We start from the raw sequence: 14692 nt of genomic DNA on the forward strand, positions 1-14692 counted from the left end.
GGACTTCATCTCCCAGAAGCCCAGGCTATTGGCCAACATGGCTGAGGCGTCTGGGAGATGAAGTCCAAAACCTCTGAAACGCCGCTATATTATATTTCTCAGCCTCCTTCGCTCTCTCTCGCTGCCGCTCTCCCATTGGTTGAAACGTGCGTGGCGTGGCGACGTCACGACACCGAGGTTAGCGCGCATGCGCAGGAGAGCCTGAAACTAAAAAAGGCAAAGCGTGGAGCCCCGGCTTGGCGGAGAAGGAGGTCTTTATCACCAGTCGGAAGTGCTTTGGTTTTGAGTTCCTGCCTGGCAAGAAGTTGGGCTGGATGGCCCTTGGGGTCTCCTCCAACTCTATGGTTCTGTGAAAGTGGAAGGATCGCAGATAAAAGACACTGGTCCTGGAGAGAACACCTCTCTAGGAATCTGTGGGTCCTCCAGGGCAACTCTATGGTCAACATCTGCCAAGCATTGGCCATAGACTAGCGCTGGAGGAGCTACAAATGCCTAGACAAGCCTCTCTAGGAATCTGTGGGTCCTCTGGCACAACTCTATGGTCAACATCTGCCAAGCATTGGCCATAGACTAGCGCTGGAGGAGCTACAAATGCCTAGACAAGCCTCTCTAGGAATCTCTAGGTCCTCTGGCACAGCTCTATGGTCAACATCTGCCAGACATTGACCATAGATTTGCTCAGGAGGAGCTGCAAATGCCTAGACAAGCCTTCTCTCTACCAGTCTCTAGGTCCTCCCAAGTTGACCATAGAGTCGCACTGGAGGAGATTCAGAGATTCCTAGAGAGGACATATTAATCAAAGCCGTAAATAATCAGATCCGCCTAAGTCAAAGCCGCAAGTGCGGAGGACGACAGCAGTTGGGTCAGGCAGCTTTAGGAGGACGTAGAAACAAACCACCATTGAGCTCCGCAACCAGGTTTTAGCACTGCGCCTGAACCCCAGGCCTTTGTGTTGCCATTATCACGAGAATTGCAATAATTGAGGGGTTTTTGTTCAAGGATTCAAATTACGTTTTATCCCTCATTCTTCCGTTGTCGTTCCAGACGCAAAACAGATGACGGTGAACACGACTTCGCTCTGCTTCCGAAACAAGGCCATACTGGCTCCCATGGTGCGGGTGGGGACCCTGCCGATGAGGCTGCTGGCTCTGGATTACGGGGCTGACATCGTCTACTGCGAGGTAGAACGTTTTCCTTTACGCCAGAACTGGTTTTGGTGGCTGAAAACAACCTGACTAAGGTTGGGGTTGCTCAGTTTGAAGGCACAGAGCCACAACAATGGGATCCTAGGTCAGTATAATATTGTGGCATATATCCCTGGGTTGAGACAAATGTGTTCACGATTTGGTCTCTTTTATGTAGATCAGGGTTAAGGACCTGTGGCCTTTGAGATGTTGGTATGCTCCCACTCCTTAGACCCTCATCGTTAGCCAGGCTAATTAATGGAACTAATTAATTCCAGAGATTAACGATAACTGGAAACCCAACAACAGCTGGACGGCCGCAGGTTCTCCACTCATGGCACTTTGGTCTGAGACTCACTCCAACGCAATTGTTTTAACTCTTGATTCTTGTTCTTTAAGGAACTGATTGACATAAAGATGCTTCAGTGCAAGAGGATTGTAAATGGCGAGTATCTGCTTACTTATTTAATCGTTTGAATAACAAATCAGGTGAAGTAGTTGGGTTTTCTCAGCCCCCCCTGAACAGGCTTTTGGGTCGGAGAGATTTCCGCTCCCAGTTACTCCAAAAGAAGCAGTTTCAACAGCAGATGTCCCACACTGGATCCTGGCCACAATATATCACCTGACGCTTAGAGTGGTTAATTGTCTATTGAATTAATTAGGTCAATTAAATGTTTAGGATTAGGTTGCTGTATCCAATCTTCACCATGCTGTTGAAATTTTTGAATTCCTTTAAAACTAATGTGTTCTACAGTTGTTGTGTGCCTTCAAATCATTTCTGACTTATGGTGACTTATGATTTTTGTAAAAAAAGAAAGACATAAATAAATGTTGTTGTTGTTGTTATAAAAAACAAAACCTGTACATTGAAATAAACCAATGTAGTAATGTCTCTTTCCTATCCCTGAAAGTTGAAATTCACTGGGATTTCAAGCTATTCAAGACTAATTACCATAGATTGTTCAAATTATCCTTTGTGAAATCTAATTGTGCCAAAAAGCACCATCGTATTAATCTAACAATACTATGCTCAACAAATTGAACTGGAAAAAATGAAAAATAAAACACCAATGCTTTTTTTTAAATAGCTGTCAGCAATCCTTTTTTATAAAACCTTAGAATTGAAATTATCCTTGTTAACATGTTTAATTTAATGTTTTTCTGCTTTACTTCTCTGTCCTGCAGAAGTGCTTGGAACTGTGGACTTCGTTGCTCCCAATGAGAGAGTTGTGTTTAGGACCTGTGAAAAGGAAAAAGACCGTGTTGTCTTTCAGATGGTAAGAAGCCGCTAGGTACTACATACTTCCTACCAAGCCAACAGGAGCTGTACTCGGCACAATTGGTATGAGGGAGTCTGCTAAAGCCAGATCTAGTAGATCCGCTTGCAGCTTCATTGGTGTAGAAGTAGAGAGGCCATATGTCCTACCTTACAGAGGATCTCTGCTTGGACGGATGTTGGAGTACTGCCTTCTGTTTGAAGGCTTGTCTGGTGCAAGTCTTGTTATTTTGGCAAAGTTTAAATGTTTATGCAGTAAGAGAATGAATTAAGGAAAGCAGTTTTTAAAAATAATGTTTGGTTAAGATCACAGTTATTCTGATACTACAAGGTACTGTTTCCCATTTGCTTATGTTTCTCCATTCGTGTTGAGGTTTGCCATAGTTATTTATTTACAGTAACTCTCTATCAGTGCTCTTGTGTTTGTATTTAGATTATACTTTGTATTCATCCATCTGCATGGTAGCTCAAAGGCTAAAGAAGTGAGGGGTAAAGTTGGAAAAGAAAATATAAGAGCGTTTTGTTGACACCTTTTTCTTCTTGCTGTTTTCAGGGGACAGCAGATGCTGAGAGGGCCTTGGCAGTAGCCAGACTTGTGTAAGTGTGTCTAGCCACCTCCTCCTCCTCCTTCTTCTTTGGGGCCTGCTGAAAATTGGCTTAGCATAACCTTTAGCAGTAAGCACAGCCTTGCCAAGTAAATTGATAAAAAACAATCAGGAGCAAAACTGATAACCTCTGATACCAGCATTGTAGGTTGGTCAAGCAAAACATTAGCAAGCAAGAGTTGTATTCCTTGAATTTATCTGTTACTTATCACCTGACACTTAGAGTGGTTTATTGTCTATTGAATTATGTACTGCTTGGATCCTCAAATATCCCCAACCATAAGCCCTGTAGGTCTACTCTCTGGAGCTTGACCCAGTATTCCAGGTGAGATCTGACCAAAGCAGAATATAGTGGCTCTACTGCGTCCCTCGATCAGCTTCAAAGATTGTAATAAACCTTTGAAAAGAATAACTTAACATGCCCACCACTCTGGCCCTGTGTTCTTCATATTTGTGCTTTTCTTTATTTCAGAGAGAACGATGTGGCTGGCATTGACGTCAACATGGGATGCCCCAAAGAATATTCCACTAAGGTAGGTTAAATTTTGTCCTTTATTTCTTCAGAGATCATCCATTTGGCTTTAAAGTGAGGAATGGTACTAGCTGCAGTTGCAGTCTGGCATCATCTGGAGGACTGTACTGTGCCAATTCCTGTTGTATAGCGTCCTTGAATTGGTTGACATTTCATTCCATACACATCATTTCTATTGTTGCCATTTCTTCTTTACTTCCTCCAAATACAAAACATCTTGATGGCATGTCACATGAGACTTTTTTTTTAAAGCATGACATGAGGTTATGCTTTGAAGAGCTTTGGACTTTGTTTTATTTTTTAGACACATATCAAAGAAACAGATCTTGAGGCTGACTGAGATTAAATATGTGTTCTGGACAATGGGTGCTCTGTATAAGCTGATTTGAACTTTCCAGAAGAGAGAACAAGATGTAGTACATAGCAAATAATTTATGTTTTTAGCTTTTCTATTAAGGAGACAAGAAACCTTTAGAGCACTTCTATTACCTTGAGCAAAAAAGCTGTCTGAGTCAGATGACTGTACATCTCTTTGAACTGGACCTCATACCAATAGCTGATGGTACAGTAAGAGTAGTATTCGTTCCATGGAAGGAAGGATGATTCTCCTCTACAATTTGGGATGCATTAATACTTCCTTTGGGCCCTTGTTACTCTGCTAGATGTTTATAGAGTAGCGGCTTTTGATGCTTTATGTGCTGCTCAGATAATGAATATGTATTTGTGTGCATTTTCTTAGGGAGGTATGGGAGCGGCACTGCTGTCTGATCCTGAAAAAATAGAATCTGTAAGTAATTTCTATTTTGTGTTTTTATTTTGTTCTTCTATAGTTTTGTGACATGACTAACAAAGAATTAGCTTGGGGAGGGCAGATGGACAGTAAAAAAAGACAGTCCTGAAATCTGCAGGTTGAATTGTATCAAAAGTACATAACTGTTTTGATTTCATGTAAACAGTTTGTTTGCCATACTTTACAACAGCAGTTGTAACTGATCCAGAACGTTTTGAACTTCGATTCTACATAACCCCTGAAAACCTTTAGAGCAGGCAAGGCCAAAATGCATTGGTTTTAAGTAACAAAACCACCATCTCCTGAACATTTTGAGATGTGACCCCATTTTTCTTCAGTAGATTTTATGAGATGTTCCCCAGTTTCTGTCAGAAATCTTAATATTGGAGACTTCCATATGATGATTGTCCAGCAATTTGAACCGACAGTGAAGCATTCATAAGATGAAGCCATAGGAAACCTTTTAGTGCTGTAGTAACTCCTTCTTTCTTACTGAGAGAAAAACTGAATAGTAGAAAGAGCAACACTCATCTTAAGTGGCAAGGAGGGCTGAGCAAGACTTGTCCAATATTTCTAGATTGTACTAGATTGAAAAAGTATTTGTCTTTCTTTCTTTAGATTCTGACTACTCTTGTCAAAGGAATTTGTAAGCCAGTGACCTGCAAAATCCGAATCCTGCCAACGGTGCGAACATATTGTGGTATTTGAAATAGCTGATCTCAGAACAAATGTGTACAGTACTTTGGCTAGGAAATACTAATTGTTGACCGCTGTTGCATTTGAGCAGAAACAGGCCAATACACACTGTTATCCTGGTTGTCTAGAGCAATGAAATTCAATTATGATTTTTTAAAAATGGAAATAGAAAATAAATATTGTTAACCTTTGGAATTTGAAGTCATTCAAACTCTTAAAATAACAGTTAAAGCAAACAATCTATTCACACGAGCCACTGCAACAGACAGAAGAGGCAACACATGTGAGAATGTTTCTGCTGTTCTGTGAACATGAGAAGGTTGGCTTAAAGCAGTAAACCACAATATCATTTGCCTCTGATCTCTTGGGAAACTGTTATTAACAGCTTCAAGAGGAATATGAGGTTGTGGGAAATTCCTGGCTGTCTTTATTGTATACAGGTTGAGTCTCCCTTAACCAAAATGCTTTTGGAAACCAGAAGGGTTTTGGAATATTTGCATATACATCATGAGATAGCTTGGAGATGGGACCCAAATCTCCAGGGGTCTCAGTACTATTTTAATCACTCTGCTCTGACTATCGGGATGTAGGCAGACTCTCCTCTTTACAGGCCTCTTCTGCAAGAGAGCAGTGATATCATGGCTTTGGATTACACAGATATGTATCTCTTCAAATAGTATACTCAACATGCGGATGCAAATTGAGGCTGACTGCCTTTCCCAGTCCCCAACTGCCATTGTGCCTAGGGCCAGATCATAGAGCAAGAGCTATGCATGTTGAACAGAAGTATTAAACTTGCCCATTTTGTCTTCCCTTTTAAGAAAGAAGAAACAATCAGCTTGGTCAAGAAGATAGAATGTACTGGAGTTGCTGCTATTGCAGTTCATGGAAGGTAAACTAGTCATTTGTCTCCATCAGTTCTACATAAGTGCCAAGGTCTGGAGAGCTTCATTGTTTCCAAAGGGCACTTTGGAGGGCTTTGTGTGGACTACACTTCCCTCAGCCTGGTCTGTATGGATAGAGAAATTCTGTCTTTTCCTCTTGCAAAGGAGTTTGGCGTTTGATGACCCTGGCTAGCATGCTATTTTGTCTGCTAAGATGAATTTTCTCTGTGGAAATCTTTGATCTGTTTATTTACTCTTGTTCCCTCCCATGCAAAGGAAGAAAGAAGAGAGGCCTCAACATCCTGTCCACTGCGATTTGATCAAAGCTATCTCTGAAGCAGTCTCTATTCCAGTAATAGCCAAGTAAGTGGGATGAGATAGCTTCTTTCATCTGTATCTAGTAATGGAGAGTAAATCAAAGAAAAACAAAGTAGACACAGACATCTGAGGAGTTTGTGTAGGAAAAATGTCATCACCGCATCATCCAAGACTGAGTGTACCCACTATTGAAAACTAAACTAACCTACTGTGATCAAACACTTCAAATAATTGGAAGTTGAAGGATGCTGTCTTACTCATTACTTTTGCATCCTCTCATTTGTACAACTCAGGCTTTCTTAGTCTTGTGGAAAGGCAAGGACTAAACCAGGGCAGCTGCTACTGTTTTGCTTTACCAGTGCTGATGAGAACAATGCTATTTTTATTTCAGTGGAGGATCTCATGACTTCATTAAAGAATATTCTGACATAGAGGCCTTCAGGAAGGCAACAGGAGCTTCGTCGGTGATGATTGCCCGTGCCGCAATGTGGAACCCCTCTATCTTCAGGAAGGAAGGTCCATGTCTCTTGAAGGACGTCATGCAGGAATATATTAAATATGTATGGATTTGGTTGTTTGAATCTTGATTTTTAATAAGTCTGTATGTATGGAGTTGGGGGGTTATTTTCGTGCATTTTCAAATGTTTAGGGCTCTCTGCATGATTTGGGGCAAAAATTGCCCCAAACTAGTGCTGATTCCCCACCCCCCCAATTTATTTAAAGGGAGTTGGGTGGCTTTGGAGGACTGATGTGGGCTTCAAGGGCCACATATAGCACATGGGCAGCATTATGTCTACTCCTGACATAATTCTGATAGGTGTTTGATTCTCTTGTTGCTACACATTTAAAGAAGCAAACTTTGCGTATCCTCCCTAAGAGTGAGCAACATCTGTTTTTTGTCTCATTTTTAATCAGGCAGTGAGATACGATAACCACTACACCAACACAAAGTACTGTTTGTGCCAGATGTTAAGGGAACAGTTAGAAAATGCACAAGGAAAGAAGCTACATGCAGCACAGTCCATGCAGGAAATCTGGTAAGAGTCTATGTGTCCCTTGATAAAAATCACCAGTGTAATGTGCCAGAGAAAAGGGCAAAGGCATTATGTTTTCTTATTTAAGTTTAAATATTCAATACATATGAGCACACTAAAACTTCAGTTAAAGTTTTATGAAAGTTTGGAAAGGGAAGACATGCATTTGAATGTGTGTGTTGCGTGATAAAAAGAGATTTTGTTTGGTGAACTGCAAGTTAAACTTTCCTTTCAGCAAATAAAAAGTACTGTATAAAAATTGAGTTTCTTTTGAGAACCAATGCATCTGAGGAAGTAGATTTAGGTCTACGAAAGCTCATGCTGCCAACTTCTTTCTTTCGCTTAGTCTCAAAGGTGCTACAAGATCTCTTTACATCTTGAGAACTGTGTGTTTAGTTGCCTTTTTCTATTATTAAAAGCCATACTTGAGTTCCAAGGGGGGTTGGATCTGGCACAAAAGCACAATCCTGTCTATATACTTAGAAGTAAGCTCACTGATTCCAGGGTAAGTGGATATAGCAGTGTGACCTCAGTGATTTACATTTGGTTGCCATTTAAATCAATGGTATTCACTTAGTCATGACTAACTTACCCTGTTAATACATCATGCAAGCTTTTGAAAGTTCACTGACTTCTTCAACAGGCAAATATGTTAAAAATCATATAGGGAAAAAATGGTGATATTAGAGTCACTGGCCTGCATTCCGTCTGAGATGTTGTCAGTTAAGATGATATTGAGGGGTTTCGTTGCAGGCTCTCATTGAAATCCTTCAGTACCATTTTAATTTACCAGCTAATTAAAAGACAGTTCAGTCTCAACTTTTAATATAAGCATGTCTGACTATTCTGAGTCTAGAAGTGGTTTTGGCTGCCTCCCTGTGATCAGCTCATGTATTGCATGCAATAGAGAGTTACCATCTCAACAGGTCTTTGAGGTTAGAACTACATACAATCCACTGCCCCAATTGCGCAGTTGCCATCCACGGATTTGCCTTTAAAACCACTGTTTTCTTCTATATTTCCAGGTCTTCAGTTAGAGAGGATGTTACTAGCGTTAACTTAAATGTTTTGTGTCTTTGAATTTTTTATTCAATTCTATATTAGTGAAGTCTTTGAGATGTGCCATTTCTATGAGGAAACAACAGCTCTTTTGGAAGGCAAAAACAGTTCGCTAGAAGCCACGGACCAAGATGTAGATGACCAAATAGAAGACACAGATGTGATTAAAGTGGCAGTTAGATTTGATAAGTAAGCAAAAGAAATTCCTATTGTTGTTTCTTTTGGTAGCAAATGCCTTCTGTTCATGGCGGGTGGGAGGCAACTCTTCCCCTTTGATTGTAAGTATATTTTGTTAAACACATTGACACTCTGACATTGAAAGGCCAAGGTTTGAATGCCTACTTGACCATGAAAACCCACTGGATGATCTTGGTCAAGTCCCACGCTCTCAGCTTCAGGGGAAGGCAAGGGCAAACCTCATCTGAGCAAATTCTGCAAAGAAAACCCTGTGATAGGTTTGCCTCTGGGTTACCATAAGTCAGAAACGACTTGAAGGCACCACAACAAAGTCTTCTATAGTCATCATTCTTGTTTTAATCCTCAGGCGAGAATATCCCCCACAGATTACACCCAAAATGTGTCTTTTGGAATGGTGCAGGAAAGAAAAGCTCCCTCAACCAGTTTACGAAACGGTAAGTGTCTCTGTTCTTCAGTAAATACTACACTTAAAGGACACAGAGCTGTCTTGCAATGCCTATTCAGAAATAGTCCCTGTGGAATTCAGCGGGGCACACCCCCATGAAAGTGTATTTAGGATTGCAGTTTTAGGCTGATTCACACATTCACACACAAGTTAGCATCCCAGGTAGTATGCATCCTGGTTAAAGTATTTGCGTGAAATAGACAACTTAGCGTCTTGCCTCATGGAGACTTCTTCTGTGAAGGAATATGTCACGTGAAAAGCAAGGGGCTGTACCAGTAAAAAACTGTCCCCTCATAGAGAAAGAATGGCTATCCCTTTGCTGTAGAAACACATATTGAGACATCTGTGAAGGAGCTTTGTCTTAATTTCACACAGTTTGTAGTATGTGAAATCGAAGGCTTTCATGGCTGGCATTCATAGTTTTTTGTGGGTTTTTCGGGCAGTGTGAAATATTAGGCTATGTTCCAGAGATACATTAGGGACACCCCAATAGCAGGCCCAGCCATGTCACATCACAAACTGCCTTTGAAATTCTCCTTATTTCCAGCAAAAGTGTGCCATGTGTTATTGTGGGGCAACTGTTCAAGAAACAAGAATTCAAGTCCCTTTGGCTATGCAGAACCAGCTGTGAGAGTCTTTGGCTTCTGGCCATAGAATGGTATTATTGCTGGCATTTGCTTTCAGCATTGATTTAAAATGCCACTGCTCTTGATGAGCCAGATTTGGCATTTTAAACTAAAGGCTACAGTACACATGTTGAATTAATGTGAGAAGGGTGCCTTAAGGGAGCTGGTGGTTGCTCCAGCATAGGATGTTTTCATCTGGTACCTGGGAGTCTCAGTACTACGTCAGTTTCTGGGATGTTGTACTTCAACAGAACCATCTTTTGGATCATCTGTGTTTCATTTTATAAAGTCTACATCAAATGAGCTCTTTCTCTTTTAGATTGAAAGACCACGAGATAGACTCTTCTGCTCTATTGTCACAGTAGCAGAACAAAAGTATAGATCAACCTTATGGTAAGCGTTTTTGTTTCCCCAAATAGGTCTGAGGGATAGATAGGGGCATCACATCTGTAGTCACCCATGTCTGGGTAACAGTTTAATCTGGAATGGAGTGGGAAGACAAAGAAGAAGGATCATAGTTAACATTTTCATTTGTTTCCTACTCTTTAAAACACTTTGTATGCTTTGACGGGTTCACATATAGTACTGAACCATAATTTAACCTTCTGGGAACAAGTCCTAGCAATCCTCAAGTTGGTATTCTCCCATTTTTCCTCTTAAGGTTCAGAAGGACCTGCTTCTATTTTAGATTAACATCAGTTTTATGACTTGTTGAACCAAGCCATAGGCCTGTTACAGACTGCCAAAATAAAGCTCCTTCGGGTCTCTTTGGAGGTATGCTGTTTAAATGATGCATGCATCCTAAGAATCCGGAAGCTGCACCAAAGCTGCACTCCAGTGCTTAGGAATGGAGTATGGCTTTGGCGCAACCTCCGAACTCTTAGGACCGATGCATCATTAAAACAGCATTCCTCCAAAGAGACCCGAAGCAGCTTTATTTTGGCAGTCTGTAACAGGCCATAGTCAAATTATAATTGCTCTAGTTAACTTGAAACATAGTTTAGAGTTCGGACAACTTGGTAAACTGTATTTAATAGAACACTTAAGTTTCTGTGTTGATTCTTTACAGGGAAAAGTCCAAAAAGTTAGCAGAACAAGCAGCAGCTATTGCCTGTTTAAGGACGCTTGGCCTCCCAGAGGGGAAGCGGAGTGAGGCGGCAAATCACTTGGTTAACAAACGCAAGAGGCAAGACCAGGAACTTTTGAACAATGGAGACCATGGAAACAGCCTCGAAACAGAGGCTGCGTATAAGAAACCTCACTTTCCTCCAGGAGTACCTAACCCAAATATTTCCTAAGTGCCACAAGAGTGTGGAAACAGACATTTTACAACTATGCAGCAATCAGTTTCCACATGCCCTTTATTTCTTTTGGATGCAGACAGTTGGAGCAGGTAAATGTGGATTTTGAATCACATTGTGTTTCAAACATTTGGCTTCTTGCTGTTTTTCTTTTGGTGCCTTTGGACTGGGACAAATACATACATTTCCATTGTATCGAGAAAAAGATTATTGGACTTGGCATTGAATTCTCTTTTTACTGTAACTTCATTTTGAATGGGGAAGAAGAAAAGCTCATCCTGAAACGCTCACTGTTCTTTAAGCAACACTTTACCAGTTTCCATTGGTTCTCTGTTTGTGGGGAAAACAGTAACACAATCGAGCAAGAGATGTGATAAACCAAATAGCACACAGATAATTGAAAGTCAGTTTAATGCCATATGCTTAGTTGCAGATGGTGCTAATCCACATTTGTAGCTGAAGAGGGAAAGTGATCATGATGAAAGCAGAAGTTGCCATACAGGTTTCCAACCTTACATTTTACACAGTGTGTGTTTTAAAACTACATTTAAAACATTAGACCTCTCATTATTTTCATTATACTCTTGACTAACAATAAAAAAGTACATTGTATGTTCAAAATTATGATTTTCACTTGCTTTGTCTAAATTTTAATTAACTGCTCTATCTACTTCTAAATTGAAACTTCTGTTTATTCATCTTTTCATTGTGTTTTATAAGTTGTGTGCTTTCCAGTCATTTCCAGCTTATGGCAACCCTAAGGTGACCCTATCATGGGGTTTTCTTGGCAAGATTTGTTCAGAGGAGGTTTGCCATTGCCTTCCTCTGAGGCTGAGAGTGTGACTTGCCCAAGGTGGGTTCCCTTGGCCAAGCAGGGATTCGAACCCTGGTCTCCAGAGTCATAGGCCAATGCTCAAACTACTATACCACAATGGCTCCTATATGAACACAATGGTGTTTATATAGAAGCTGCTATGTCTTGTCTATCTCTAGGAAGACAGGATTCTTCTCAACCCAATGGAACAGATGGGGTGGAGTGTGAGCTGCTGTACTTTTTATTGACAGGAGAGGGCATGTAAGATACAGTTCAGTTGTTTCATTCCTTGGCTCAGCAAGGATCTTGAACAAGGAGCAAGCAGAGAGATTTGCTTTGTGGCTGAGCCCATATCCAAGCTGCTGCTGCCTTCAGGGTTTCTGTTTTCTGGCAGACTCATGGCAAAAAACATCAATGACTAGCTTTAGATTCATACATGAAAACTAGGTCAGCTGCAAATATACACAGTTGATTGCAATTTGCCCATTGATTTTGAGAGCAGCTGGGGTTGTCGTGCTGGAGAATTTTGTTCTGTTGCATGTCTATACTTTTGTCTGTGTTCTGTATCAGTCTCCACAATCTAGTAAAACAACAGCAAACAGCTGCAAGGGACTGAGGGGTGCATTGCCCTCATTGGTGGCACTTGGAGGACTGCACTCCCTGTCATGGCTCCACACCCCAGTTTATTTGCTTATTTTTATTTTTATAAATCGACAAAGGGTTTTTTTGGGGGGTCAATTTTTAACCTAAATTTCTAGACTTGTACATGAGTATATACAGTAATAAAATCCAAATCATGCTTTCCAAACTGAGCTCTGTGGAGGGGACTCCTGGTCCTGGCCCTACGGTTTGTAAGGCACGTCCGAAGAGATTCTCATGCGGCCTTTGGCCTTACTTTACTCCTGCGCCGGGGACTTCCTTCTCCCAAGGAAACATTAGTGGAATGCTTTTCGGAATGTCCCGGGCTCTGAGCCGAGCCCTGCCTTAAAATGCTGGGCTGAACCTTAGGCTAAACGTAGTCTGAACAGCAAAAACCCCATCCCTGCCTGGGAACAGCGGTTTCAGGACATTGGCCAAGCAGCCACACATGGCAGCTCAGCTGCTTTCCGGATCAGGCTACAAAAATGCTTGGGTGCTTTTTTTGCTTGTTTCTTTAACTGGCCCACTGTGACCTCCTTTGCAGCAAGGTTTGTTTTTTAAAAAAGAAGGTTTTTAACAGACTGGCAGTGCAGCAAAAACAGGTGTTGGCTAGTTATAAAGGAGTCCTCATTCACAGTAGGCTTTTTTTTGTCACCACTTCAGTTGCGACAAGTCAAAGTCACCATGCGAAAGCAGGTGGCTTGGGGGCGGGTGGGTGGAAGGAACTGGGACGCAAACCGCAAGCGTCACGGCCAAAAGGCTCTTGTGAACTGGTGACTGTTGTCTGGCTGGCACCAGCTACTCTTCTGCTGAATGCACACTTTTTGCATGTGTGTGCGTTGTTTGCTGTCCCACAAAAAAGCCAGAATGCAAGGAAGGACATCAGGGAAATCCTTATGATAAGGACTTGTCCGATGCTCTTGACTGCATTTTGCCATTTTACTCTGCCATTGTATATAATGGGACTTGAGCATCCATGGAATTTGGTATCCATGAGGGCTCCTAGAACCAAACCTCCAGTGGATAGCAAAGTCACATTGTACTATGACCTGGGTTTAATGCTAGCTGTAAAACATCTTCAACATTTGTGTTGACAGGAAGGAAATGATAGTTCAATAAACTGGCAGATGCCTTTCATGTTGCAAAACTGATACGGGTTGGATTAACAAATGGTGAGACTAGACAAAACCATATGGCCTTGGTTTAACATATGGTCAGTTCATTTATAGTAAGGGTGGGCAACTGTGGTGAGGGTGGGGAACGCTTTCTGAGATGCTAACGTGCTTGTATGAGCTGCACTCTGGTCTTAGTTTTCGTTTAGTGGCTGGAATCCCGTTGGTCACTTGCATCTTTGTAAGCTGACTTACACTTTTCCTATAGTATGAGTCCATTGCTCTGTGTCCTAGGAGTTTATCACACGGAAGCACCCGCATCCCATGAATAAATGGGTATTAAATCCATGGATATCCCGCAAGAGCAGGATTGTTTTCGGATGACGTTGAGCACATTCACCATTGTCACAGCATTAAGGCATCAATGAAGCGATCCAATCATGCCACTTTTTATTTTCAGGCACAATCTGGCTGCTTTATTCATGGGTTAATGCTGGGATAATGGCGATGTTGTGCAACATCGAAAACAATCCCACTCTTGCAGGATATTCACGAGATTTAATCCTGGGATGCAGGCGCTTCCCTCCCTTGTGATAAGCTCCTCAGTCTCTGGCACCACAGAAAACAAGCTTGCTCTGTCTTTAATATGACATCCCTTCAAATATTTAAACAGGGCAATAATATCACCTCTTAACCTTCTCTTACATATCCAGCTCTCTAGGGTGCACCTCATGGAGCATGGTTTCCAGACCTTGTACCATTTTGGTTGCCCTCCTATGGACCTGCTCCAGATTTTCGACAGGAACCTGGATTCCTAGGTCTGGGCCTTCTGCAGAACCTCTAGTCAGGCTCTTAGCAATAGTTTACAGATAACTAGAGGGTTAATGTTAAAGCAGTCCATGGTCCGTGCACTCATCTGTTTATTTGCTCATGTTACACAGCAGAGTTTAAACCTTCTGAGTTGGGGTTTCAGCACATCCTTTGGGAGATGAGAGTATGCTGGCAAGGGACTGTGAGTACCGATGCTTTGGGCTTCCCAGCTGAGTCACTGCAAGGGAGGGAAGGGGAGACATGACATGCTTTGACAGCCTCTCTTGCAGATCTTCGGCCACAGCTAATCCTTCATTCTCTTAGATTAGTTTAATCCCTTGGCCATACCTGCAGGTGCCCTTCTGCTGC

At 41.7% G+C, this 14692-nt stretch overlaps 1 protein-coding gene across 5 annotated transcripts; it reads left to right on the forward strand.

Moving 5' to 3' along the window:
* Positions 1-168: 168 nt before the first annotated feature.
* Positions 169-11567, forward strand: DUS2 (dihydrouridine synthase 2). Of its 5 annotated transcripts, none has more exons than XM_089540810.1 (16): positions 169-251; positions 1045-1181; positions 1584-1629; positions 2370-2461; positions 3014-3057; positions 3538-3598; positions 4337-4384; positions 5006-5071; positions 5905-5975; positions 6244-6330; positions 6677-6845; positions 7201-7322; positions 8424-8567; positions 8923-9010; positions 9967-10040; positions 10717-11567. In XM_089540810.1, exons 2-16 carry the CDS (start codon positions 1056-1058, stop codon positions 10943-10945), a joined length of 1467 nt encoding a protein of 488 aa, XP_089396936.1. In that variant the 5' UTR covers positions 169-251; positions 1045-1055; the 3' UTR covers positions 10946-11567. The 5 variants fall into 5 exon arrangements, with proteins under 5 accessions (XP_089396936.1, XP_089396937.1, XP_089396935.1 ...); XM_089540811.1 differs by lacking the exon at positions 169-251 and adding an exon at positions 571-917; XM_089540809.1 differs by lacking the exon at positions 169-251 and having other exon boundaries at positions 571-1181.
* The last annotated feature ends 3125 nt before the right edge of the window (positions 11568-14692 follow it).

Source organism: Sceloporus occidentalis, unplaced genomic scaffold (genome assembly GCF_023333645.1).
Source record: "Sceloporus occidentalis isolate IW3139 unplaced genomic scaffold, rSceOcc1.0.p SCAF_10, whole genome shotgun sequence".
Classification (NCBI taxonomy): domain Eukaryota; kingdom Metazoa; phylum Chordata; class Lepidosauria; order Squamata; family Phrynosomatidae; genus Sceloporus; species Sceloporus occidentalis.